General features: G+C 44.3%; 1 protein-coding gene across 4 annotated transcripts in view; it reads left to right on the forward strand.

Annotated features, from left to right (window-relative positions):
* The window catches only part of RAB4A (RAB4A, member RAS oncogene family), a 48,834-nt gene extending 35,585 nt beyond the window's left edge, over positions 1-13,249 (forward strand). For 2 of the 4 annotated variants that reach the window (XM_046026916.1, XM_046026915.1), the window contains 4 exons: positions 82-236; positions 1,449-1,544; positions 5,765-5,899; positions 10,518-13,249. In XM_046026916.1, the coding sequence (XP_045882872.1) occupies positions 82-236; positions 1,449-1,544; positions 5,765-5,880 (367 nt within the window). In that variant the 3' untranslated portion in view covers positions 5,881-5,899; positions 10,518-13,249. The remainder of the gene's footprint in view (positions 1-81; positions 237-1,448; positions 1,545-5,764; positions 5,900-10,517) is intronic. The other 2 variants (XM_046026917.1, XM_046026918.1) reach the window with 1 other exon arrangement.
* Positions 13,250-26,841: the final 13,592 nt, after the last annotated feature.

A 26,841-nucleotide genomic window follows, 5' to 3' on the forward strand; every position in this document is an offset into this window, starting at 1 on the left:
GTGTGAGTAGTGTGAATGACTGGAAAGAGTTGCTGGTCTTATAAAATACATGTACTGTTTTCACAATCTTATATTACGCAGCCGAGAAACCTACAATGCGCTTACTAATTGGTTAACAGATGCCAGAATGCTAGCGAGCCAGAACATTGTGATCATCCTGTGTGGGAACAAGAAGGACCTGGATGCCGACCGTGAAGTCACTTTCTTAGAAGCTTCCAGATTCGCTCAAGAAAATGGCAAGTGACCCTTTACCTACAACTGCTTTTCAAATGGGCAGATTTGGGGGTAATAACGTTTCTTTGAATTTACATTATTGGAATTTTAAGATTAAATAGTACTCAAGAAAAGTGAAATTTCCTGGTGTTTTTAGTGAAGTTAAGTATCTTTAGCCTATTTTCACTGTATTGCATTCTGCCTACAGAAGTCATTGATGTTGGTAAAGACCAGTGTACTAATACTCTGTAATGACTTTTTGGTCTGAGCACAGGCCTTGGTCTGAAGTGAAGTTTGTAATGATTTTTAAAGGCCCTAATCGCATGATGTCCTGTCCTGTTTTCTAATGTAATTTGGAGCTAAGTTGGTGGAACATTAGCTCTAAATAGAAGGGGAAAGCAGTGGCAGAAATACTGGGCTTATGGGTTTTATTTTACTTCGATTAAATTTAAGTCATTTGGTTATATGCCCTCGAAAATTCTCTGAATTTCCATATAGAAAACCAGAGAATGACACATAAAATTAATGGTTGCTTATAGGTAACAGAATGATCAGAGTTCAGACATTTTAAAGAACTTTAATTTTTAGAACCAGTCAAGAATTAAAATATCCTAGTATTGATTTTCAGTTGGCCTCTAGGACTACCAACCAACCGGTTTTACGCTAAGAAAATAAGCATGTGAGAAGAACATCAGCTATTGTGAGTTTGTTAAGAAGCCATTTAGATGTACAGAAGCCAGGAGAGCCCGCCTTTCCACTGGGTCGGTAACCGCTCTGGTGGGTAAGAAAAGTATGAATCCAGAGAGGGCCTCTTCACAGTCAGGATGACAGGCTGCAGCGTAGGGCCTCCCCCACCCCACCCCGGGTCAGTTGTATCTGTGGTGACGTGAAGAGTTTTCGGAGACTCTGGTCTCATGTCGACAGCTGGGCGTCTCCAGGCAGCCTGCTTCCTCAGCGGCCCCCCCGCGCCGGCCCAGCATCTTCCACCGACGAGCACCAGCGCGAGACACCTGTCACTGCTGAGAGGGGCTTAGAATTCTGCTAACATTAAAAAAAAAATATATATATATATATGTATAGACATTTATTGATGCTGTATTTGCAGAAATATGTGGTTTTGAAGTAACAGAGTCCATTTGCCTGCTGTGGGAAGAGAACGCCCAGCAGGCCGCCGGGACTCGAGCTGTGGTCGCCTTCTAAACGTAGCTTCACATTTTGTTTGCTCTCACTTCTAGAGCTGATGTTCTTGGAAACCAGTGCACTAACGGGGGAGAATGTGGAAGAGGCCTTTGTACAATGTGCAAGAAAAATACTTAACAAAATTGAATCAGGTAAAAGGCTTTCCATTGATAAACTTTTCTTCAGCATATTTTCCTCTCTAGTTCAACAGTAGCACTTTTTAATTCTCCAGGAGTGATTTGGTCAGAGAGCACCCTCTCTGCGCCTGCCAACCTAAAATTGCCACTTACAGTCTTGAAGGTCTCGTCCGCGTGGCTGAGGCAAAGGCCCACCCTTTTCCCCAGTGGCTTCCTTGCACCATTGGTGAAAGAGAATGGGCAGGGTTTCTGCGCGTGTTTGCTTTCAGAACCACGGCCTTTGGTGGGTCCGTTGCTTAGAGGAGGAAGGCGGGGTCGTTGTCCACTCTCTGTCAACAGCTTGCTGGCCCTGCTGGGCCAGTGGTCCCATGGTGTGATGGGGGACCGCCTGGGTGAGAGTGAGGGAGTTGTAGGTACACGCATGATGTGGATACTTCCAGCTTGGGCATCGTGAATTTATTTCTGAAGCTAACTGAGTGTGTGTCTCTGTTGTAACCTGTCTCTTTATTGTTCTATTTGTTGCTTCGGTAAAAATAAATTTAAAATAACCCAAATTTAGGCAATTACTATGTAATTGTCATTTATTAAAGTTGAGTTTTATTTAAATATTACCGAAATTATATGTGGACATTCACTTTTTAATTGATTCCATCAAATATCTGAATGTCTGTTCTTTGTCAGGTGCTGGGATACAAAAATGATTTAATCATAATCCTTGCCCTCAGGAGACTGTCTTTCATGGGAGACGTCAAAAACTAATTACAGCACAGTGTGGTGGATACAGTAACTGAGGGGTGCGTAGGATCCTGGGATCACACAGAGAAGAGGGACCTGCCTAGCTAGGTCAGGGAGGTGGTGTCCGGGAGGGTTCCAGGAGGAGGGACAGCTGAGCTCGGTCTTTCACAATGTGAGGAAGAGTGAGCTGGCTAAGGGGGTGGGTAGTCCCGCCAAGGGGACAGCATGATCTGAAAGTAACTGGAAAGAAAAGTCACTGGACCAGAGAGACTCCCGTGGGGATGGCAGGGGAGAAGATTGGAGAGAGTCGGCAGCCAGGCTAGTGATCCTCATCAAGGATCTGGAACTTCATCTTGTGGGTTACTGAGTTGTACCCTGGCTGTACACTAGAGTCTCCTGGGATGCTTGAAAATTCAGATCCCTGGCGCCATCTGTCAAGATCCTGATTAATTGGGCTGAAGTATGGTCTAGGCATCAGCATTTCTAAAAGCCCTCTTACATGATTGATTCTAATGTTTATCCAGAATTAAGAGCCACCGCTGTAGAGGCCGGGAAGCTATTCAAGGATGGTAAGCAGCGAGCAGTGTGGTCAGTCTGGGACTTGAGGTAAATCACGTATGTCAGTGGCCATGTTGAGGAAAGATGGGAAGGACAGCACAATTAAGGCATTTTTGAATCCAAGTAAAAGGTGACTGATTAAAGCTTTGAGGAGGATGTGGAAATAGAGACGAAGAGATATAGATGAATCAGAATTATTTTGGTGGTAGTATCATATGAATAGTAGGGCAGGGCGGTTGATTTGGGGGTGGGGAGTGGTGAGGAGGTGGGGTTAGGAAGGCATGAAGAGCCAGGGGTAACTAGATGTCGCACGTGGGTGACTTGGTAAACGAGATGTCATTAAATCAGAGGATAAGCAGGGTCAAGGGCATGTAGATGATTCTGTTCTGGACATGTTCCCTTTGCAGTACCACTGGCACAAGCCCATGGAATGATCTCATAAGCTCTGGGGAGAAGTCTGGGCCAGCAGTATGCATTTGTCAACCACCAGTACGCAGAGTAGTTGAAACTATGGAAGGAACGGGATCAACCGAGAGCAGTTGAGAGTGAGAAAAGCACTGATCAAAAGCGGAACCTTGGAGACCGAGAGATGGAGAAGAGGAGGAACCTACAAAAGAGGAGTAGGAAATGGTCAGAGAGATGTGTGGGAAGAACCAGGGGAAAGTGGCTGTCATTTCAGCCAAAATAAGAGAGTCAAAGACTTGTTCACTATCAAATGCAGTAGAGAACAGTCTCCTAAGCCAAGAACTAAGCTAGAAAAATACCCACTGCGGTAGGCAATAGGAAGTCATTGGGCTTCTTTATCAAGAACAGCTCCAGTAGAATTAAGAAAATAGAAGACAGCAATTGAGGAACAAAGAGGAGGTGAGAAGGCAGAGTGAGTGTTGACCGCTCTCTGAAAGGAAAGTACTGGTAGCGTAGGGTACAAAGGGTTAACTTACAGAGGTTTTGGTAATGGAAGAATGTTAGCCAGTGTGAATGCTGAGAGAGAGAAGCAGGTGGAAAGGAAGGAGAGGAGATGACAGACAGGGAGGGGGTGAGCTGCAGGGAGGGTGTGGGGTGAGGTGCAGGGAGGGTGCGGGGTGAGCTGCAGGGAGGGAGCGTCAAGGGCCCAGATGGAAAAGAGGGACCCTTCATCCTTCTGGATTTTTTTTTTTTTTTATTTTTTAAAGATTTATTTATTTATTTGACAGAGAGAGATCACAAGTAGGCAGAGAGGCAGGCAGAGAGAGAGAGGAAGGGAAGCAGGCTCTCCACTGAGCAGAGAGCCCGATGCGGGGCTCGATCCCAGGACCCTGGGATCATGACCTGAGCCGAAGGCAGAGGCTTTAACCCACTGAGCCACCCAGGCGCCCCCCTTCTGGATTTTCTTGATCTGAAAATAAAAAAGATTTTTTTACTAAATTTGGCAGAAAAACTGTTACTTTTAAAAACTCTGTAACATTGTTATTAAAATTGGCTTGGTGTTGAGTATTAAGCTCAGCACGAGGTTTGATGTAATTACCTTGCTTCCTTAATACTGCATATACAATCTTCAAAATACAAAGATCATCAAAATCATAATTACATCTCAGTGAGAAAATATACAGATGTAAGTTAAAATTTTTCAGCAATACTTTCAATTTTCTGAATAGGCAGTACATTCATATGATTCAAAAACTACTGTTTCCTCTTTTTTTTCAAGACTTATTTATTGGTTAGAGAAGGCATGCACGCACAGGAGCTGCAGGAGGGGCGGGGGGGGGGGGTGGGTAAGCGGGCTCTGCTAGGGTGGAACCCGACGCAGGGCTCGGTCTGGCCACCCTGAATTTAGTACCTGAGCCAAAATCACTTAACCAAAGGAGCTACCCAGGCACCCCTCCTCCTCTTTTTTTTTTTTTTAAACACAAAAGTTAGTGTACTATAAATTCTACAACTTGCTTCCTGTGCTTACTGGACCTATGGATCATTACAAATGAGCATAGAGAGACTTCCGTACGTACACATGCGTATGCTAACGCACGTACACACACGAGTGTGGGCAGTATCAGTTGTCTGTCTCGCCATCATTTAACCAGTTTTCTTCGGATGTTTGGAGTATTGCCAACATGTTGCTGTCCCAAATACTGCAGTAAATAATCTTTTATATGTCATTTCCCCTGTGGGAAGGGTATGTAGAGGATGAGTTCCCAAAAGTGGAATTGCCAGGTCAAAGAACATGCATCCGGAACTTGGGTAGAGACTGTCGGATTCCTCCCAGCATGGTTGTAGCAATTTATGATCCCACTACAACCAATGAAAGTGCTTCTTTCACCGAAGCCAGGCCCACAGGGTGGGCGCATTATCGTACTTGGGTTCTTACCAGTCTGATAAGTAGGAAATGGTCTCTTTGTGGTTTAATTTTTAATTAATTTATTTTTGTATACATAATATATTCATATATTTCCAAATTCAAAAAATACAAAAGTGGATACAGTGGAAATCTCCCTCCATTACAACCCCTCTCCTGTCCCTGAGCCATCTAAATCTTCTTGAAGTCAACTGTTATTCTGACTTCTTTTTTTTTTTTAAAGATTTTGTGTATTTATTTATTTATTTGAGAGAAATAGCGAGAGAGAGCAGAGCAGGAAGGGGGCAGGCAGAGAGGGAAGCAGGCTACCTGCTCACAGGCTGCCTGCTGAGCAGGGAGCCTAACACAGGGCTCCATTCCCCAGCTGCTGGGATCACAATATGAGCCAAAGGATGATGTTTAACCAACTGAACGACCTAGACACCCCCCATTCTCATTCCTTCCAAAGATATTTTTGTGCCCATATAAGAAAACATATGTGTGTATTTTTTCCTCATTATTCAAAACAACTGTTTATACACAGCATTTGCACTGTCTTTTTTTCACTTAACATATTCTTGGTGCTCACGGAAACATGAAAGCTTTTTTTAAAGAAGACTTGCTTGGTCCTCAGGTGAGCTGGACCCGGAAAGAATGGGCTCTGGTATTCAGTACGGGGATGCTGCCTTGAGACAGCTGCGGTCGCCGCGCCGTGCCCAGGCCCCAAGCGCTCAGGAATGTGGCTGTTAGAGAAGCACAGAGTATCCAGGTAGGCGCTCTTGTCACATTGTCTCTGCTGGCCCTCTTACCGTGGACTCTGTCCGCCGCTCCAGAGTCCCACGCATGCTTCCCCGTGAAGCTTGTCATTCCTCTTTGCAGCGACGTTATGAACCCGAGAGGTGAGTGGGTAATTAAAAGTTAGCTATTTCAGCAACAGTGGAATACACATGCTTCTCAAGCTCACGTGGAACGTGCAGCAAGATAGACCACATTCTGAGCTATAAAACCACAGTTTAACAAATTTAAAGAACAGAAACTGTACAGTGTCTTCTCTTAGACTACAGTGGCATTAAACTAGAAGTCAGTAACAGAAAAATAACTGGAAAACCCAAAACATGTGGAGGTTAAAAAACACACTTTTAAGTAACTCTTGGGTCGAAGGAGAAGTCTCAAGAGGAAATTAAAAACATTTTGAACTAAATGAAATTCAACTTATGAAAATGTGGGGGGAGGCCGTGTAAGCAGTGCCTAGAGAGAAATATAAAGCATTGAATGCATACTTAGAAAAGAAGAAAGATCTAAAATCAGTCATCTAAGTATCTGCTATAGGAAACTAGAAAAAGAAGAGCAAATTAAATCTGAAGTAGGCAGAAGAAATAAGAATTACAACAGAAATTAATGAAATTAATACCAGAAAGTCAGTAGAGAAAAATCAATAAAATCAAAGCTAATTCTTTGAAAAGATCAGTAAAATCAATAAGCCTATAACCAGACTAATTAAGAAAAGGGGGTGCATAAATTACTAATATCAAAAATGGAAGAGGGGACATCACTGCAGGTCCTATGGACATTAAAAGGATAATAAAGGAACACTATGAATAATTCTATGCCCACAAACTGGATAATGTAGATGAATTAGACCAGTTAATTAAAAGACATGATTTGCCAAAATTCAAGAAAAAATAGACCACTTAAATAGGTCTACACCTATTAAAGAAGTTGAACCTGTGATTAATAATCTTCCAAAACAGAAAAGTACCGGACCCAGATGGGTTCACTGGTGAATCCTACCAAACATTTAAGGAAGAAATTATACCATTTCTCTACAGTCTCTTTCACAGGAGGGAAGCAGATGGAATGCTTCCTACCTCATTCTCTGAGGCCAGTATTACCCTAATTTTGAAACCAAAGACATTAGAAGAAAACTACAGACCAATATCTCTCATGAATATAAATGCAAAAATCCTCAATAAGATATTAATAAATTAAATCCAGCAATGTACAAAAAAATTATAAACCACTTCCACGTGGGACTTATTTTGGGTATGCAAGGCTGGCTCACCATTCCAAAACCCATCACATGAATGGGCTAAAGAAGAAAAATCATATGATCCTGTCAAGAGAAAAATCATTTGACAAAATCCAACACACATTCATGATGAAAATCCTCAGTAAACTAGGAACAGAGGGGAATTTCCTCAGCCTGGTAAAGATATCTACAGAAAACTACCACTAACATCATTAAACTTGAAGCTTTCCCATTATTGAAAGGAGCAAGGCAAGGACGTCCCCTCTCACCAGTCCTTTTCAACAGCGTGCTGAAAGTTCTAGCTAAACTAAGATGAGAAAAGGAAGTGAAAGGAATACAGATAGGGAAGGAAGAAACTGTCTTTGTTCACAGGTGACATGGTTATCTATAATGTAGAAAATCTGAAAGAATCCACAGACTCCTGCCTAAGCAATTACACGGCAAGGTCAGATAGCAGGATACAAGGTTTGTGTACAAAGCCAGTCACTTTCCTGTGTACCACTAATAAACAAGTACAGTTTGAAATCAAAACAATACTGTTTATATTAGCATTCAGAAAAGCGAATACTTAGGTATGATTCCTACAAAATATGTACAAAATCTATATGAGGAAGACCAAACTGATTCTACAGTTTATGGAGTGGCAAGAGACCCAGAAGAGTCAAGACAGGATGGAAGAAGAACAAAGTTGGAGGACGGCGGCCACTGGACTTCAAGACACTGTCCAGCTGTGGTCGTCAAGACTGTTTGATGTTGATGAAAGAAAAAACAAGCAGATCAGTGGAACGGAATAGAAAGCCCAGAAATACATCTACATAAGTATAGTCAATTGATCTTTGTTGTTGTTGTTGTTGTTTTTTAAGATTTTATTTATTTATTTGACAGAGAGATCACAAGTAGGCAGAGAGGCAGGCAGAGAGAGAGGAGGAAGCAGGCTCCCCGCGGAGCAGGGAGCCCGATGTGGGGCTCGATCCCAGGACCCTGAGACCATGACCTGAGCCAAAGGCAGAGGCTTAACGCACTGAGCCACCCAGGCGCCCCATCAATCAATCTTTGATAAAGGACCACAGATAAGGCAATGGAACGAAGATAGTCTTTTCCACAAAAGGCTCTGGAAACTGGCCATCTGCATTAAAAAAAAAAAAAAAAAAGGGGCGCCTGGGTGGCTCAGTGGATTAAGCCGCTGCCTTCGGCTCAGGTCATGATCTCAGGGTCCTGGGATCGAGCCCCGCGTCGGGCTCTCTGCTCTGCAGGGAGCCTGCTTCCTCCTCTCTCTCTGCCTGCCTCTCTGCCTACTTGTGATCTCTCTCTCTGTCAAATAAATAAATGAAATCTTTAAAAAAAAAAAAAATTATTAAAAAAAAAAAAAAAAAAAATCTAGACACCTACCTTACACCCTTCACACAAATTAACTCAAAATGGATCATAGACCCAAATGTAAAACATAAAACTCTTCAACTCCTACAAGATAACATGGGAAAAAAACCTAGAGGACCTTGAGTATGACAGTGACTTTTCGAACCAACACCAAAGGCATGATCCATGGGAGACAGAATTGATAAGCTGATACAAGACTTCTGCTCGAGGAAAGAAGAGGAGAGATAGAGAAGACAGGCCACAGACTGGGAGAAAATATTTCTGAGAGACATCTAATAAAGGATTGTTATCCAAATAGAAAAAGCACCCTTCCAACTTAATAAGAAAAATGGGCCAAATACTATAGTGGACACCTCACCGAAGAAGGCCTACACTGTAGACGGCAGCAAGTATAGGAAGATACCACATGGCATCGCCATCGGGGACATGCGAATGAAAGCAACAGTGACATACCACTACACCACACTTACTAGAATGGCCAAATACTAGACACGGACACCACCGGATGCTGGCAAGCTTGTGGAGCGGTCGGAACGGTCACTCGTTGCTGGTGGAAGGGCAGAATGGTGCGGCCACTTCGGAAGACTGTGGGTCAGCGTCTCACAAAGTAAACACACTCTGTAAGCATGATCCAGCGGGCTCACTGCCTCGGTATTTACTGAAAGGAGGTGCAAACACCAAAATCGGGGGCGCCTGGCTGGCTCAGCTGGTAGAACATGTGACTCTTGCTCTCGGGGTCGTGAGTTCAAGCCCCACGTTGAGGAAGGAGTCTGCTTAAAAAGAAAAAAGGAAAGAAAACACAAATATCTGCACGTGGATGTTTATAGCAGCTTTATTCGTAATTACCGAAACTTAAAAACATCTCAGATGGCCTTCAGCAAATGGATAGACTAACCTGTGTACATCCAAGCAGTGCACTGTTGTTCTGTGCTAAGAAGAAATGAGCTCTCAAGCCACGAGAGAGTGGAGGAGCTGTGAGTGCACATTACGAAGTGAAAGACGCCATCTGGAGAAAAGGCTCCGTACTGCGTGGTCCCCACACTGACATTCTGGAAAAGACGAAACTATGACAGTAACAAATAGGTCAGTGGTTGTCGGGTTGGGGATGGGAGAGGTGAATAGGCAGAGCATGGACGATATTTGGGGCAGTGAAAATACCCTGTATAATACCACGATGATAGACACTTGTCATTGTATATTTGTCCAGCATCTGGAGGAAGCCATGGTGTAAATAACGGATTTCGGGTGACAATGGCGATTGTGTGTTGGTGGAGCTCCATCAGTCCTAGCAGACGGACCTCCCTGGCCTGGGACGTCCATAACGGGGAGGCTCTGCGCGCGTGTGGGCAGGGGTGTATGGGAAAATATAAAAATGTAAAATCTTCATAAGAAAAAAGTCCTAAAGCAACCACTAAAATAACATGACAAAAAAGTTTTGGCTAATGAGCGAACATAGGAATTTAAATGGAGTAAACACATAATAAAGCTAACTAATCAAAAAGAAGGCAGAAGAAGAAAATGAGGAGTAAAGAACAGATCAAACAGGAAATGGTCGATTAAACTCTACCAGTTAGAAAAGATGTTCTGCTTGAAAGAATTTAAGCTTTATAGGAATTCTTCATGTTCTTGGTCAGAACGAAAGGATGCCTGGTAGGTGGAGGGCATAATTGGGATAGAGATTTTTCTGCCTTTGTATCCATAAGGAGACTTTTGGGTAAGCTGAAGTCTAAATGTGTCTGTTGCTAAAATAGAAGGCTTATTTATAAGACTTGCAAATGGAGATTTTACCTTTCTAAAGCTTTCTTTTTCCCATTTACCACAGTGGACTTTTTAAATGTACCTACCACATTATCTAACAGCTTTAGGTAGGTTTAAGTGAAGTTGGAAGATACATTCACTGAGTCCCTGTGGGACTTTAAGCTATGTCTGTCTGTACATTTATAATTATGCATATTTCTAAATTGTTCTTAATATTTTTTAGGTGTTCATACAGTGGTATTTGGGACACAATTGTTAGACCTTGAAGAAGAAGTTTTTTACCACCATCTTTTTCTACTTAATACAGAAGTAGATGTTTGTGCGAAGAAAAATGATCCGGGTATTACGCAAGCTCGTGGACATGGCGCAGCGAATCAGAGAAATAATCTCATTAAACGGACGGTCCCGTGGGGTGTGTACATGTGTGTAAAAATTTCTGCTCCATATTTCCCTTTCACTTTTGGTTGCAATCCTGTGTGCCGTATATATGCTCCAGCGAATCACGTCTCCACAGCATGGTGTCTGACGTAGCGCATGTTAGAATGTTGCCCTAAGTGCAGTCTAAGATGTTGTTGTTCCTAATCATGTGTCAGTGGTGAGGTGTACTTGGATCATCACGTCGGGTGTCGCGCACAGCTGGTTACATTCACGACCTGACACTCACAGGCTCTGGCCTCGGTGGCCAGCGCAGCGCTGACGTCATTCCGCCTGCCACCGTCTGCCAAGTGTTTACGTCATCCACCCTTGAAATGCTAGACCAGTAGTTACCCCCACACGGAGATGAAACGAAACATGGTGTGTTTCCATGAACTTTACACTGTCCAGCACTCGGCCGACTTTAAAGTATCTTCATCCAGACCAGCTCGGGAAAGGTAGCCTGAGGACCTGCTATGTTTTAGGCGCTGGACCGGGAGAGTTGTTCTGCTTTTGGCTGTTTGTAAGCGTGACGGGTGGTGTAATCCGGGGCTGCTCCCGTGTTTCTGGTTTGCTGCTCTTGATGGTCCCCCGCTGGAAGACATTGTTTGTTAACTGTGCTTTTCCTGGGATTCAGTGTATGCCGTCACTGCCTCTTTCTTAAGTCTTCTATTGTTTTGTGTTAGTTTTAAGGAAACCCAGTAAATCAAGTCACTATTAAAGGAATACCACTCATTAAGAAATTTCTGTATAGCTTTTGCTGAATACTTAAATGCCTTACTACGGTTATCAAGCTGACATGTTTTTAATTCACCTAAGGTGTATTGATGAAGTATATATATTGTATTACAAAGACTTGTTCTGATATTTTAAAATGTCAATGCAAAAAGCATATAATAGAACTTTTCTTTCAAGTTGGAAATACAGTGTTAAGGCTAAAAGGTTAAAAAGCATTCTTCACCTTCAGTATGTTCTTTCACTGTGACTTTTAGCTGCAGACTGGGAGATTTCATTGCCTTTCAGTTGGAAGCTGCCCGCCGCTTTTGTTGTTTGACGGAGGCCACAGAGAGCAGCCGCACCAGACTCTGGAAGGTGATTTGGAGGATAATAGTACGTATCTGTTTTAGGTACTTCCATTTTGCTTTTTTTCCCAATGCCATGGATATTTTCTTTTGAAAAGTCAGAATATGACGCAGACTCTGAGACTGAGCTCCTCCGTGGACCGGGCTGGGAGAACATTGGATCCAGAGTCGCGTTTATGATAGTTCCGCGGGCTGCTCGCGTCTGAGCAGCGTTTTGCCTGGGGCAGGAGTATGTCTGTTCTATACATCGTTTATTCAAAAGCAGGAATTTTTTTAATGAATGTGAAGTTGGTGAAATGAGCCTATTCATGAAACCACAGGTACTACATATAATTCCACATCCTCTGACCAATAAAAGTTGCTGGAGAACCAAACCGTGGTGGTTCTTAATGAAGGCCTTCGGGAGAAATGGAGGAGGAGGAGAACTGAGTGTTGTCGGTGGGGTGTCCTCCGCCAGTTCTCCGTTCCGCACACAGCCCAGCCGGCTGGGTCCCGCGTTATCCACCCGGAGATAACGCAGCCTGCACAGGTTCCGGGCATGGTCTGCCCTGCCCCTCCGCACACACACACACTTCAGGCACCGCAAGCCAGCAGGTACCTGTGCTTCCGACCATCTAGAAATCTGAGGTGCCCACGACCCCTTGGTTGGGTTTGATTCATCTGCTAGAATGGCTCATAGAACCAAGAAAAACCATTTACTTGCTAGAATGCTGATTCATTGCAGAGGCGACTAGCGAACCACCAGATGGAAAGATACATGGGCCCCGGGCTGGAAGGGTCCCGAGCCCAGCAGCCCCTGTGCCCCTGGAGTCTGGGGTGCACCAACCTCTTAGCCAAGGATGTGTTCTTGTTCACCAGCTTGGAAACGCATCAAGCCCTGTTTCAGCCTGCCCCCATCCTTCCCAAGTTGAGGTCGTGGAGCTGAGTGTTCCAGCCCCTCTAATGATCTAGTCTTTCTCTGCAGACCAGTTTCCACCTGGGGCTCAGGGGGCCCCAGCCTCAGTCGCCTCCTTAGCATAAGCCCCAGCATGCTCAACGGGGACGCTTTGTGACTAACAGCACACACCCATCGCAGGCAGTTTCGGGGTTTTAGGAGCGCCGTGCCAGGAGTCGGGGACAAAAACCAAATACATCTAATAGTCTAGTAAATGTTATGTATACATTTTCCACAACTTACAGCTTTCCAGGAAACTCTTGATTCACATTTCCAGAAAAGTACTTTGAGTCTTCGTAGAAAAATATTCTAAACTCCATTTAGACTTGGAATTGTTTGTTCTTTTACAAGTCCAGCATTTAGTGAAAGTAAGAACGTCGCAGTTTGGAAATTTAATGGTTTTATTAAAAACCTGTTTTTTTGTGACTGATGAAATCTTAAGGATTTCACAGCAGATCAGTATTATTCAGAGTGATGAAGAATCTGATGTTAAAAATTAGAGATTTGGGGCACCTGGGTGGCTCAGTCAGTTAAGTGTCTGCCTTTGGCTCAGGTTATGATCCCAGGATTCTGGGATTGAGCCCCACGTCGCGGGCTCCCTGCTCAGCGGGAAGTCTGCTTCTCCCTCTGCCTCTGCCTGTTGCTCTCTCTACTTGTGCGCTCTCTCTCTGTGTCTCTGTCAAATAAATAAAATCTTTAAAAAAAATTAGAAATTTAAATCATTAGCAGTTCATACTGTAACACCATTGGTGGTTCTCATTTTCTGTCAAATTTATCCTTTTTTTTTTTAAGGGAGATATAGAGGGACTTTAAAACACCTATGAATTTTTAATCTTTTTTAATGTGCCAGTTGTAAAGTGACTCTCTTTCCTAATCATTCCACCTGTTCATATACATATAATCGGAGTTTATCCCACTTGTGGCTTAATTACTTGCCAATTGTATTAAATGGAGGAGTTGTTTCAGACTTTTAGAGGGATTTCTGTGAGAACACCCAGCAGATTCAGGAAGACCATGGCTAGGTGTCGACCATCCCCCTCCCAGGTTAGAAAAGACTGCGTATTGGGAGAAGACAGTGGTGTGAACCTGTGTATGCCTGTCTGCTCTCCTTCTGCCCCATTTTGCATGCTGTAGCGTTGCAAACATCCAAGGTATCTGTCATTGCACCCACACTAGTTCAGTATGCATCTCCGAAAAGAATTTGTTTTCAATTTTACATAATCACCATGCCATCAAGAACTTCTTAAAAGATACTGATAAAAAACCAAGAACGGTTATGTTTTTTCTTATCTTGCAATTATATAAATTTTCTGGCATTTACGGAAAAAGCAAGATGCACATCTTTCGTACGGTGTTTTCAGAGCATGTGGCTAACTCACAGCAGTTCAGTCCCTGGCCCCGGCGGCCCTTGTGCCTGCAGCAGGAGCACCAGGGTGACGAGCACAGCATCAGTAAAGTGCTGGTTTCTCTATGTTGGGCGGGGGGGCCCTCAAGTCATTTTACATCGAATTTCTTTTTTGTAATATGAGTAATTGAGAGTAAATCTCCCCCGTTATTCCCTTTTCCAGAACAGTCATTGTATTAGTTTCCATGGCCATAAATATACGTCACATACCCAAAGCACGGGTTATGCCCGTTTCCAGGGGAGACTGGTGCTTTTATAGGACACGCACGTTTCTCCTAATGCCCCCTGCTTTCCCATTGTGCCTTTGCATGGACCCTGTATTTTCTTCTTTTGTAACGCACCCCACCGGCTCTGCAAGTCTGTCGGGCTCAGCCTGTTGTCCTGGAGGGGGCGCTGTGGAACTTCTTTGCTGGAGCCTCCTCGAAGCCCCTTCCTGCCCGGGACAGCAGCACACTCTGCTCTTGTCATTTTCTATCCTAACCTTTCCTTTGATGTTGGTCACGTTTATCTATATGTTACTCTTACTTGTCTTCTCTCCCGGGCTAAGACCTCCCAAGAACAGGCCTGCCTTTTGTGTGCCCCACGCGGGGCCATAGGAGTGCTTGTGGAAAGGACAGGTGATCGTCAACTCTGTCCCCATGGCTTTCTAAAGTACTTGGATGTCCAGTCTATCCACGGCAAGATCCTTCTTTTGCAAAATCCCCGAAAGGTGCTCACAGGATCCTGCTAAATCCCTTTCTGTCCAGGAGGGAGTTTCGTAACTCCTGGAGCCCCTTTGCAGATGCATCACCAAGATGGTGAAGTAGAAGAGCCCAGCCTCTCCCCCCGCAGAGATCAACCTGGACAACACTGGACACCTTTCCACGAAGTCAGCTCCAGGAGAGCTCAGGAATCCACTTAAGAACTTCAACACAGTGGGACAAAAAAAACCTAAGAATAACGACAAAAAGGGGGAAGAAAAACAAAAAGGGGGAAGAAAAAGGGGGATGTGTTCTCGCATCCTGAGGCCAGCATGGCTCGGCACTGTGAGAACAGCCCCTCGGGGAAGAGTTCTCCCCACCAGGGAAGGGAGAGTGGAGGGAACGACCAGTCTCCCGAGTCTCTTGGGGCACCACACAGAGGACCCACTTCAGCTTTACCCCAGCCAGCGTCCTGCAACACTGAGACCTATGGAGATGGCCAAGAGCAAGGAAGAGGGTCAAGGGCTCTCAGTCAGCCACTCTGCAGAGGACCCTGCAGCTTTCACCACTGCAGATTTCATTCTTTTTTTTTTGCCCCTGTGCCAGATGCCTGAGTCCCTCCTTGCTCCCTCCCAGTGCCCCCGCCAGAGCCTGGGATCTGTGGCTACATGAGTGCAAGGTGCCAGCCTAGACTTCCCTTCCGCTGTGCAGGGCCGACCCCCAGTGCCACGGGCACACTCACCCCAGCCCCTCCCGCTGGGTACTCGCAGGCCACCAACCTGACTCTAACCACTGGTCAATCCTGCAGCCGGAGAAGTGCACACCCACAGCTAGGGTCCCCCAGCTGCTTGCTCCTGGGCCTGCGGTTGGCCCAAATCCTTGTTGCTGGCTCTGGCCCCTGCCACTACTCTGACACCTGAGGCCGGCTTCCACAGCCAAGTACGTGCACACCACCAGCCTGACCACCGCTGCTGCCTGCCCTGGTCCCAAGCTACTGGACAGGAAACATCACCGAGGATCCCAACAGCCCTTGAAGCCGCCACAGATCCTCGCACACCAGTGCTTGCCAAGGGTCACCCAGTTGATGCCGTGGACTTCACTGGCCTGAACTGATGCGGCATCAGACCTGGAGCCCCCACACCCTCGGGCACTCGGCACCCTGCACAACGAGTCTCGGCGACACAGCACACCCAGCAGCCCCTGTTTGCAGCGGGCAGGTTTTCCTCACTGAAGCCAGTCCATGCAGTCAAGGAGGGGACGGCTTCTTCAAACGCACATACACCTTCGCAAGGTGACAGACCACAAAGAACTGGGGAACAACCCACCAGAGGAGTGCCGGAAACGTCCAGAAGCTGACCCCCAAAGGAATGGAGAGACATGAATTGCCTGATAAAGAATTCAAAATAGTTGTTCTGAAAGGTGCTCAGAGAATTACAAGAAAACACAAACAGTTTAACAAACTCAGAAAAACACAAGAACAAAATGAGTTCAACAAAGAGAGACTGAAAACATAAAAAAGAACCAAACACATTTTGGAGCTGAAGAATACAACTATTAAACCGCAGAATTCAGTAGAGAGCTTCAACAGCAGACCGGACAGTAGGAAGAATCCATGAGCTTGAGGGCAGATGGTATGAAATTACCCAGTCAGAGAAGCAAAGAAAGAATGAACAGGAATGAAGAAAGCCTACAGGACTTACGGAACACCATTAAGAAACAACCCACCTGGGACGCCTGGGTGGCTCAGTCGGTTAAGCAGCTGCGTTCGGCTCAGGTCATGATTCCAGGGTCCCGGGATTGAGTCCCACATCGGGCTCCCTACTCGTTGGGGAGTCTGCTCCCTCTGCACCTGCTTGTGCTCTCCTTCATGCTCTCTCTCTCGCTCTCTCTCTCTCTCTCTCTCTCTGACAAATTGATAAATAAAATCCTTTAAAAAAATTTTTTTTTAATTTTAAAAATTTAAAACAAAAAACCAAAAAAGTCTACCCATGTCTTTGGAGTCCCTGAAAGAGAAGGGAGAAAACGCTTTTGGCGGGGGCACCTAGTGGCTGTCAGTTACGTGGCTGGTTTGGGTTCAGGTAGTGATCGTGGGGTCCTGGGATCAAGCTCCCTGCTCAGTGGGGAGCCTGCTTCTCCCTCTGCCCCCACTTCATGCTTGTGCTCTGTGTGTGTGTCTCTCTCTGAAATAAAATCTTTAAAAAAAAAAATTTTTTTTTTAAGTAGAGGCTGAGAACTCCCCAAATCAGAGGAGTCATTTGGACATCCAAGTTTTGAAGCTGACGAGTCAACCAAAATTTCAGTCCAAAACTATCTTCTCCAGGACACATTATAATAAAAGTGTCCAAAATCATGTGTCCTCGTGCAGCCTATTCCCTTTCCGAAATTTGGGTAACAGAGTTATCCAATTACTTTACGTTCTAGGGGTAAGACATTTGACATTTAGGCAGTGGGGTTTTTTCTTTGGATGGGTATATCCTGGGAATTCTGTCCGTACTCTTGGTTGACCTCCTGGTACCTCGCGGCGCAGCCTGTGGGCAAGCAGGTACTCAGCATGTCCTATCCATCTTCATGAGCAAGCTTTAGGCTTGAGAGCTATAAGAGGCAGTTGAGGATATGATTATTGATGTCTCTGTTTTAGACCGAGGTGTGCTCAGCTTGCTAAATATTGTATGACGGGTCATAAATGCTTGGGGGCAGAATGTGTCAAATCTCTCCGTTTTGTTAATTACATACTGTCACACTTGACAAGTCCCCGTGTTGGAGAAGCCAGAGCCCTAATGAGATCTTGAAAACTTGGACCCTGCTGCCTTTTCAAAGGGGGGGAGGAATGGCAAATTGTTTTCCTACTCTAATGTTAAGATTAAATGATTTCACCTGAAACTTGAACTTTGTATCTATTTAAGTTGATTAGACCAGTTTTTACCTGATTTTTCAAACTTTCACCCTGTCTGAGCAATGAGAACTATAACTCAGCACTTGGAGAAATCTGGTTGCTGAGTGCTCCTCAGGGGGCTCCCTGGGTCTCTGATCCAAGTACAGCCCGGGGTACCCATTCCAAGACCCCAGCGGGTGCCTGAAACTGTAGATCGTACTGACCACTATATATATATATACCATGTTTTTTTCTGATATATATATAGCTATGAAAGGGTTAATTTGTAGATTAGGCACAGTAAGAGAACATCCAAATTGTTAGCATCACCAGCTTTGTGCTTTGGGTCCCTCAGTAAAATCGGGGCTCCCTGAGCACTACCGCAATAGCACCACAGCCACACTGAGAGCCAAGTGGGCCCCGTGACTCCTGGTTGGGGGGGCGGGGAGAACTCGTACAATGTGGATATGCCGGACAAGGGGAGGATTCGCGCCTCAGGTGGGACACAGCAGGTTCGCACAAGATTTCATAATGCAGCTGAGAAGAGCATGCAATTTAAAATTGGCAAATCATTTATTTCTGAAATTTTACATTTTATAATTATGGACCAGAGTTGACCACAGGTGACTCAAACGAGAGAGCTGCCAGCTGGGGGTGGGGTGGGGGGAAAACCACTGATTTCTTAAAAAACAAAAATCAAAAAACAGTTTATTAATGAAATTACTAAAAACTTTTAGTTTAACAAGCTCATTTCTAATACTATCAGTTAAAATTTCTGTAATAATAAAACCTTTTTCCAAGGGCTTTGCATATTTTACAACGTAAAAGGATTCTCACATTTAACACCTGATTCAACTTTCAGAACAGCCCTTTGCAGTGGTACGGAGCAGATCTTCCCCCATCTCACAACCGAGGGCCCAAAATACGGGGGCATAGGAGCTAGCCGCCCCTAGGAAGTAAGTGAGCAGAAGGCATTGGGTGCCCGCTATGGACCCCATCACTCGGCAGCCAGACAAGGCACTAGGATTTCTAGTGACTGGAATCCTTTCTTACCTTAAAATATACTATGAAAATTTCAAACATCCATTTGTTGGAATTCTTAAAACTCTAAACAGTTCTTAGTTTAATTAGTGAGAGTGGTTTTTACTTTAAAAATAATCTTGGGTGGGGGCTGGGTGGCTCAGGGGGTTAAAGCCTCTGCTTCGGCTCAGGTCATGATCCCAGGGTCCTGGGATCGAGTCCCACATCGGGCTCTCTGCTCAGCAGGGAGCCTGCTTCCTCCTCTCTCTCTGCTTGCCTGCTCACGCTCTCTCTCTCTGTCAAATAAATACATTTAAAAAAAAAATCCTAAAAAAAAAAAGAAACTTTAAAAAAAATAATCTTTGGTGCTAAATTTTCAGGGAGGAATGTTGATTTCATCACTGTAAAACCAGCTTTTGATTTAAAAAAAAAATTGGGGCACCTGCGTGGCTCAGTGTGTTGGGCCTCTGTCTTCAGCTCGGGTCATGATCTCAGGGTCCTGGGATCGAGCCCCGCATCGGGCTCTCTGCTCAGCAGGGAGCCTGCTTCCCCCTCTCTCTGCCTACTTGTGATTTCTCTCTCTCTGTCAAATGAATAAAATCTTAAAAAAATTTTTTTTAATTAAAAAAAAAACCTTGCAATTTGGATAACTTGCCTTTTGGGCCTACCTTCAGTTAGTTGAAAACATTACAAGGTAAAAGTGCATGGCTGAAAAGGCACGCTTACTGGTTTTCAGAATGCTTGCCGCCATCTTTTTGTTGGTGGCTTTTAAAGCTGTCCAGAACTGAAGCTGTGGGTGAGTAAAATAGTAAGGGAAAGGTAAGAATGTGCCGGGGCGGGGGGGGTGCACTGATGGCTGTCACCCCCCTCATGGGGAGATTGTCCTCCCCTTACACCCTGAGGTTTGCAGCCCTCACCGCAACATTGCATGTGATTTGCTGTGACCACATTCCTGTTGACCCAGGCTAGCCCTGGCCTGCGCTGCTTCTCATCTCCATTTCTTTAAGTTAGCCCCCGAGCGAGAGTAAAAGAAAAATTGCTTTATTTACTCAAGATTTTTCTTAACTTAATCTCTAACTATCAGATTATTCTACCGTGGCATTCTTCTCTCCTATTTATTTCCAGGAATAATTTTGGCTTTGTGCTAATAAAATGCTAGCCTGTTGCTTCCGACTTTTACCAAATATAGTTACCTTTTGGGCCCTGTGTAGTGGCCTCAACTTTAGGCCAAGTCTGGTGTTTGTTCATAGGGTTGTCATGTTTCCCTGCAGGTCAGTTCTGTTCTGTTACTGGGTGACACCGCACAGCACGGGACTCCGCTGGGGGAAAGCAGAAGTCTAGTTCAACGGATGTTGTAGAAAGTATAGAAGGCAAACAGGAGGGCTGAGGGTCAGGGGTCATCCCCAAGTGAGCACGGGACAAAGGACCTGGAGCTAAGCCAGGGTGCAGAGCCCTGCCCGAGACGGAGGGGGCCAACTGAGCGAGGTGAGCCATTCGAGGGGGCTCTGGGCAGGAAGCAAGCATTTGGCTGAAAGCAGCACAGAGACGAAGGAACTCAAAGTTCTGAAATCCTAAAGCCGTAAGAACGTGAAAAGAGAAAACCGATGTCGTCATCACAGCTATTAGTCAACACCTATAGGCCATAAAAACAATGACAGATAAAGGAATGGTAAAGTCAATGCACACACGTAGTTACTCTTACCTAGATCAGATGATGGTTCCTCGTCAACAAAACCAGTGTTTTGTGTTTAAATTGAAACCATACACACGGCGAGCTTCCTGCCATAGGCAAGCCTGTGTACGTGTGAGCCGCTGGCACGGGGGAAGAGGGAGCAACCATGCTTCACTTGGGTTGTGTCTGTGCTTCGAGACTGTTCCACACTTGGCTTCCTTCATCCCTCCCCTGCAGGTCAGCTCATGGTTAGAGGCAGAGAGTGTGGTTCCGCCACAGTCTGCCCTACACCATGCAGTGCGGACTCCCTTGGCCAGGACACCTGCACACATAGGCATGTCAGGAAAGGCTTAGCAGTGGAACTGTCCAGTCAAACACGTCTTCCTTTGTGAGATTCATAAAGTCGAATGCCCCCCAGTGCCCTGGTGCCAATGGACTCGCCCACTAGTAGAGCACGAGGTCCAAACTGAAATCCACACTTAAAAAAACAAAAAAAACAAAACAAAAAAACCCCGGGGCACCTGGGTGGTTCAGAGGGTTAAGGCTCGGCCTTCAGCTGAGGTCATGATCTCAGGATCCTGGGATTGAGCCCCGCATGGGGCTCTCTGCTCAGCGGGGAGCCTGCTTCCCCCCACCCACCTCTCTGCCTGCCTCTCTGCCTACTTGTGCTCTCTTTCTTTGTCAAATGAATAAATAAAATCTTTTTAAAAAATTTTTAAAACCCCAAAACCATAAGGTTTACACTTTCTCTTTATTAACCTAGAAAAGGTTAGTCTTTTTAGTGAAAATTCAGAATTTATATCTTACCGTTCACAAAGCTCAGCGTATACCTCATAGCAGTAGCCAGAGACTGCTCTTAGCGAAGTAAAACAGTACTTTCTTCAGACTACTACGGTATTTATGGAAAGCTAGAATTGAGTAAAGACAAAAGAATCTTCAGGGGGCAGACATACATTTGAAGAGGGATATTTAGTTTGTGTTTTCTCTAGGATTTTTTTCTTGAATACCTAATACATTCTTGGGGTCAAAAATCAAAGCAGCATGAAAGACACACTGTGGCGTGCCCCCCCCAACCTTCCCTCACCTCTGTACGAAACCACCTGCCCTTTGTGTACCCCCTCCAGCTTCTTGATTTGGACACAGATAGTTTTTATTACTCTTCCCTTAAACAAAAGGTAACATATTACATACTATCCACTTTCCATCTCTACTGTATCTTGGAGCTCTTGCATACCTCAGTACACCGAGAACTTTCTTCTCACTGAAGGCTACATAGTGTTCCTTCCGACCATGTTTTCTCTAACCAGCTCCTGACTGGTGAACAGTTGGGTCATTTCCAATTCTCTGGTTCCTTCTGAGGTTATTCCAAAATATTTACGAAGTGAGAGCACTGTTAACTTCTGGGTCTTGACCTACATTCTCCTTCCCTCATTTCATGGAAAAAGTAATAGCATTCCTTCTAGTTTAACCCCTTTCTTATAAATAGGCAAGAATCATTTAGAAAATTCAGTATCTGGTACGGCCAGTGTGCTCCTCTCTAGATCAACCTGTCTTTACCTCACAGACCTACAAGAGCGGCCTCTAGAAACCCTTCTCTTGAATCTGGCGATTCACGGAAACATATGATGTGACATCTTACATCTAAGGGCCCTTTGCTGCAGAGTGTTAAGTCTATTTACTACTCATTTAATTGGGGGGGGGGGGGGGAGTTCAATTTCTACTTCATATTCACCAAAAAATTAATTCAGTTGGAATAAAAAACTGAAAACAATAGGCAAGTTTTTTTTTTTAAGGCATTGGGAGAACATACGGAATTTTTTTAATGATCAAAGGGTGAATCTTTCTAAAAGTGACACAAAATCCCCCATCTGTAGAGAAAAGGTTTAAGGTTTGACCCTGCATATTAATATTTCCTATAAGAAAACGGAATGCATAAAGTTTGGCCACGGGCTAGGACAACACGTTTGCGATACATTAACAGAAGACTGATGCCAATGTATAGCGATCCTGACAAGCTAGACAGACAGGAATGCACTTAAAAAAATGCACTTTAAAAAAAAGTGTGTTTTTCTAATTTTTCCAAAATATTTTTAAAAGATTGGCAAAGCACACAAAGAAACAGATGATTAACAGACATGGAAAAGATGTGAACCTCTATTATCAAGTAAAATGCAAATTAAGATAACCACATTTTATTCCTGATATTGGTAATATATGACTTTTTCTTTTCTTGTCAGTCTTGCTACACATTTAGCTATTTGTTTCATTTTTGTTTTCAAATTCATTGATTTCTATCCTTTACTTTCTTTTCTTCTACTAGATGTGGGTTTATTTTGCTCATTCTTTTCCAGTTTCTTAAAATAGGAGCTTAGGTTATTGATCGAGAACTTCTTTCCTAATATTAACACTCAGAGCTATATATTTCCTTCTAAGCACTGTGAGCTGTGCCCACAAATTCTAATAGGCTGTAATTTCATTTTCTTCCATTTAAAATATTTTTAATTGCTCTTGAGTCTTCCTTGGGAGATTATTTGTGAGTATATTGTTTGATTTCCAACTGATTTGAGATTTTCCTGTTATCTTTCTTGTTACTGATTTCCAGTTTAATTCCATTATAGTCAGAAATATACTTTGTATAATTTCAATTATTTTGCATTTGTTAATGTTTATTTTATAAACAGGATATGGTCTACCTTGATGGATATTCCGTGTGCACTTGACAAATATGTTCTTCTGTTGTTGGGTAAAGTGTTCTATAAATGCCAGTTCTTTGATTAATGATATTGTTTAGCTCTTCTATATCTTCACTGATTTTCTGTCTACTACTTCTACTACTGATAGTATCTCCAACTGTAATTGTAAATTTGCCTAATTTTCCTTTCAATCATCAGATTTTCCTGCATATATTTTGCCTAAGCATGATTTTCTTTGCAATTTTAGCCTTTTCTGACTGATCAACTTAGTCTGCCCATCCGAGCTCCTCTGTTTCCAGTCATAGCCCTGCACTCCCTGGACATCCAGGGAATCCTTGCTCTTCTTGCATGTTGTGATTTCGTAGGGATGATCCTTGCCACACTTCTGGAAGTTCACCAGGCTTTAGGAACACTCACCATGTTCATGGCAGCACTATTAGGACAGAAGCTCATCTATCCTATAGCACTGTTTTTAGGTTCTAAGGAAAAACTCACTTCTCCTCTGTGTCTCCTCTCCTCTCAATACTACAGCACTGTTTCAGTTCTGACACCAGGTTTGTGGGTTTCCCACACATCGAGGAATTCTGTGACACCAACAGGTATCCTACAGTTTAACTCAATTCTGACAGTATCCACCTGGAGATAGCATGAGACCCTACAGGTTGAGGACTCAGTCCCACAAAACTGCCCTCCTTCTCCGCGACAGATGCCAATCACAAGCCCAGACTGTTACCTGTACTTCTGTCTGACCAGTTCCATGACCCTCCTTGGGTCTATTAAATTCCCAGAGGGTCAACATCACTATCATCATGAAAATACAACTCAAAACCACAATGAGATATATCTTACACCTGCTGGAATGGCCACCATCAAAAAGGCAAGAAATAACAAGTGTTGGTGAGGATGTGGAACAAAAGGAACATTCATACACTGTAGGTGGACATGCAAATTGGTGCAACCACTGTGGAAAACAAACAGCATGGAGGTTCCTCATGATCCAGTAATTCCAGTTCTGGGTATTTACACAAAAGACATGAGAACACGAATTCAAAAACCTATATGCACCTTTATGTTTATCATGGCATTCTTTACAATAACCAAGATGTGGAAGCAACCCAAGTTTCCCTCAATAGATGAACAAATAAAGATGTGGTGTATATACACAATGGAATAGTATTCAGCCATAAAAAAGATGAGACCTTGCCATTGATCCCATTGGGTATTTCACTAAGTGAAATAAGAGAAAGACAAATACCATATTATTTTACTTATATGTATAATTTAACACCCAACAAAAGAAACAAAAATCAGAACAGTCCCATAAATACAGAGAACAGGCTGGTGATTGTCAGAGGAGAAAGGGTGGGAGGGTGAGCAACCTGGGTGAGGGGAGTAGGAGATACAGCCTTCCAGCTGTGGGATGAATAAGTCACAGGAATGGAAGGTACAACACAGGGGATACAGTCAATGATAATGTAATGGTCGTGTATGGTGACAGATGGCAGCTACACCTGCAAGCACCACATAATGTAAAGACTTGTTGAATAACTATGTTGTACCCTGAAACTAATGTCATGTGTATCAACTGTACTTCGGGTTAGAAGAAAAGAGACTTCCAGGGCAGATGGCAGAGTAGGGGGACTCCAGGCCTACCTCGTCCCATGGATACAACTAGATAACACTCACCTCAGTGTAAATCACCCAGAAGAACAATCTGAAGGACTCCACAGCTAAAGGTAGAGAAAAGGCCAGTCAGGGAGGGTAGGAAGTGAAGAGACTCAGGAACTGTTTGTGGGAGGGAGGGATGGCACGGTCAAGGAGAGGGGAGAGAAACAGACCCTCACACCACAGAGCCCACACAGGGAAGATGAATCCCCATGACATTTGGCTTTGAAAACCCAAGGGGCCAAAGAAATCAGCAGGCTCAGCTCTGGGAGAGCAGGTGGGTGAAAGGAAACTGAGTCCCCGCCCTTTAAAGAAAAAAAAAAACAGCACCACAAACAGCCCACGTAGATACTGAAGCAGCTTGAAAAATGCCTGGGGCATATGGGAGGGGAGAGTTATTTACTAATCTCAGAGCGCAGTATCTGTCAGGAGAGACAGAAATCACTGGAGAACTCCTGCAGGAACAAAGGACCTGTCAGGCACCATTCCCCTCCTCCCATGCAGTACAAACACACAGCTACCCGTGGGACTCACTAACTTGCTAGCACTGCCTCCTCCATATCCCATAAACACCCCCCCACCCCCGCAAACACACACTGTTCTGCTCATTCACCCCTCTGGAGAGCCCACCTCAATCCAGGCACAGCAACGAGTCAAAGCTTGCTAGCCTCACACTGCTACCCCAGAACCTCCATGCTGTATGTTGGTGGCTCTGCCCTCTCCAGTATGCTCTTGACCAGAGCCCTTAGGGCAGTGTGCAGACCTGGAAAAGAGCAAGCAGCCCCTACACTGGCCAGCATGGCTCCACAATGATTCCTGCCCCAGAAAAAGGGAAAGATAATCACATAAACTAGTCTGGCCCACGCAGTGGACTGGAAGCAGATAGCTGGTCTAACTTCAGGCCCCACTCACCAACCAAAGCTTCCCAGCGGACAACACAGGGAAAGTGCCCCACAGTTTGGTGCAACTGCATCTTTGGCATATGCTTGGTCTGACTCAACTCAAGCCCAGGGTGTCCCCAGACTGGTCCACGAACACCACAGGGACCAAACACTGCCCACTACAGGCAAAGAGAGCCATTGCAGATTATTGGACTGAAGGAAAAATTGGCTCAGCCACAACAGCAGGGTGCACACAACATCCATAGAAGACACCCCCGAAGCAACAGGTTCTGGTGAGTAGGGGACACTGCATGGCAGGACACTACAGGACTTCTTCATAAGGCCGTTATTTTCAAGTGCAGGGCATGCAGCTATCTTTCCTAACACACAGAAACAGACACAGGGAGTTAGATAAAATGAGGAGACAGAAGAATATGTCCAAAATGGGGAAAAAAAAATACAGGACAAAATCATCACAAGAGTCTTTAGTGAAATGGAGATAATGTCTGATAGAGAATTTAAAGTAATGATCATAAAGATACTCACTGGACTTGAGAAAAGAGTGGAGGACCTCAGTGAGACCCTTAATGATGAGATAAAAAAGAACTAATCAGAGACAAAGAACACAATAAATGAAATTAAAAATACACTAGATGGAATACATAGTTTACTAGATGGTAGAAGGATGAATCAGCTGAAGGACAGAGTAATGGAAAGTAGTAAAGCTGAGCAGGTGAGAGAGAAAAAATTATGCAAAATGAGACCAGACTTAGGGAATTCAAGCATAATGACATTCCCATTAGAGGGATCCCAGGAGAAGAAAAAGAAAAAGGGGCAGAAAATTTACTTGAAGAATAGCTGAAAACTTCTCAAATCTGGGGAAAAAATAGAAACTTAGATCCAGGAGGCACAGAGATCTTCCAACAAAATCAACCCAAAGAAGTCCACACAAGGACATGGAAATTAAGATGGCAAAAGGAAGTTATAAAGATGGAATTCTAAAAGCAGCAAGAGAGGGGCGCCTGGGTGGCTCAGTTGGATAAGTGTCCGACTCTTGATTTCAGTTCAGGTCATGATCTCAGGGCCACAGGACCGAGCCCTGTGTTGGGCTCTGCACTCAGAACAGAGTCTGCTTGAGATTCTGTCCTTCTCCTTCTTCCCCTCCTCCTGTTCTTGCTCTCTCTCTCCCTTCCTCTAAAATAAATAAGTAAATAAAATCTTTTAAAGTA

The sequence above is a fragment of the Meles meles genome, chromosome 13 (genome assembly GCF_922984935.1).
Source record: "Meles meles chromosome 13, mMelMel3.1 paternal haplotype, whole genome shotgun sequence".
Classification (NCBI taxonomy): domain Eukaryota; kingdom Metazoa; phylum Chordata; class Mammalia; order Carnivora; family Mustelidae; genus Meles; species Meles meles.